Source organism: Schistosoma mansoni, assembly GCF_000237925.1.
Source record: "Schistosoma mansoni, WGS project CABG00000000 data, supercontig 0129, strain Puerto Rico, whole genome shotgun sequence".
Taxonomy (NCBI): Eukaryota; Metazoa; Platyhelminthes; class Trematoda; order Strigeidida; family Schistosomatidae; genus Schistosoma; species Schistosoma mansoni.
In genome coordinates this window covers 196,433-197,687 of record NW_017386036.1, presented here as the reverse complement: position 1 = coordinate 197,687, position 1,255 = coordinate 196,433, and the positions used below count along the sequence as shown (strand labels likewise).

The 1,255-nt window shown below is 35.2% G+C and overlaps 1 protein-coding gene across 1 annotated transcript; it reads left to right on the top strand.

Annotated features, from left to right (window-relative positions):
• Positions 1-636: 636 nt before the first annotated feature.
• On the top strand, positions 637-771 carry Smp_198880 (thyroid hormone receptor-associated protein,putative; the record flags this gene model as incomplete). The annotated part of the gene is made up of 1 exon (XM_018792733.1): positions 637-771. A coding segment is annotated over one exon (135 nt), but the record flags the coding sequence as incomplete, so codon positions are not given.
• Between the last annotated feature and the right edge of the window lie 484 nt (positions 772-1,255).

Genomic DNA, 1,255 nt, shown 5'->3' with positions numbered 1-1,255 from the left:
TACAAATTAAAAACAGTCACCTTAAAAAAACCATCATCATTAGAAATGAAAACTTACTGAAAGATAAAAATGAAGTGATCTACACTAGTACGATTAATACCATTTTCCAATATGATTCAGACCAATAGTCAATAAGTGCATGAAACGATAATAATACCTCCGTCTTGTCATCCTAAGCTTTCTTCCGACCGACTTTAATATGAACACCTTTGTATTTAAGAATGTGTGGCAGTGGTGTATAACACATTTCCCAACCACTAAACTCGACGAAGTTAGATACTTTTATTGATTGATTTGCCCCACACACTTAACCTCATCAGTCACTCCGTGATTTCATTGTATGCGAACAACAATGCATTGGTATCTACCATTAAAGACAAACAACCCATACAAGTCTTCTACATCTACAACTGTAAAATAATATAAATCACATTGTCTCATTTATCATCTGATGGAAAAGCAGACATTTCACCTTCCACTTATTCCGTCACCTAAGGCTGTAGATTGCTGGTCAGCGACCTATGCTCCACGAGGGGTAACAGGCATAAATAAGTAAACAATGTGGCGGAAACTTATAAAAGTTCAAGATATTTTTATATTAGTGACAGGATTTTGTCAGTGATAGTCTCACCAAGGTTACTGTCTGAAGTATTAAAGGTTGGTATTAGAAAGCCCTTAATCTATTTTGAAGTTAATACAACAAGAATTACATTCGTAATAACTTCACTTATGATCAAATCTCTGAAGAATCCGAGACCAGATAAGTATTGACAGGAGAAATGATAGAACTATGAAATTTTCATCGATGAGATTATGACAAGCACCGTTCTACTCTGAATGTCTTTTACTGAAGTTACGATATTGTTATAATGTGAAATATAACGTGGGTATTGCGATAGGACTACGCGAAATTCTACCGATTGACCAAATTCAGATATCCTAGTTCGACCCCAATACTGTTCCCCAACTCCAATAAATCAGAACACAGCCGTTAAATAAGAATTGTTTATGGGGTCAGCAGCAGAACAAAAATGGTTTACAGACAAGGCATATTTATACAGTTACGATGACTATTAACAGTAACCAATGGAAAGGAAGGACACGTAAAGGTTATAATTAGGACGACTCAAAATTGACCAATAGGGAAACGACACATGAAAGTCATAGTTAGGACACTGTAAATAATGGCCAATAGGAGATAACATGCGAATTATGTGAAGAGTCTGAAAACATACCATTTTACATTCGAGATAAT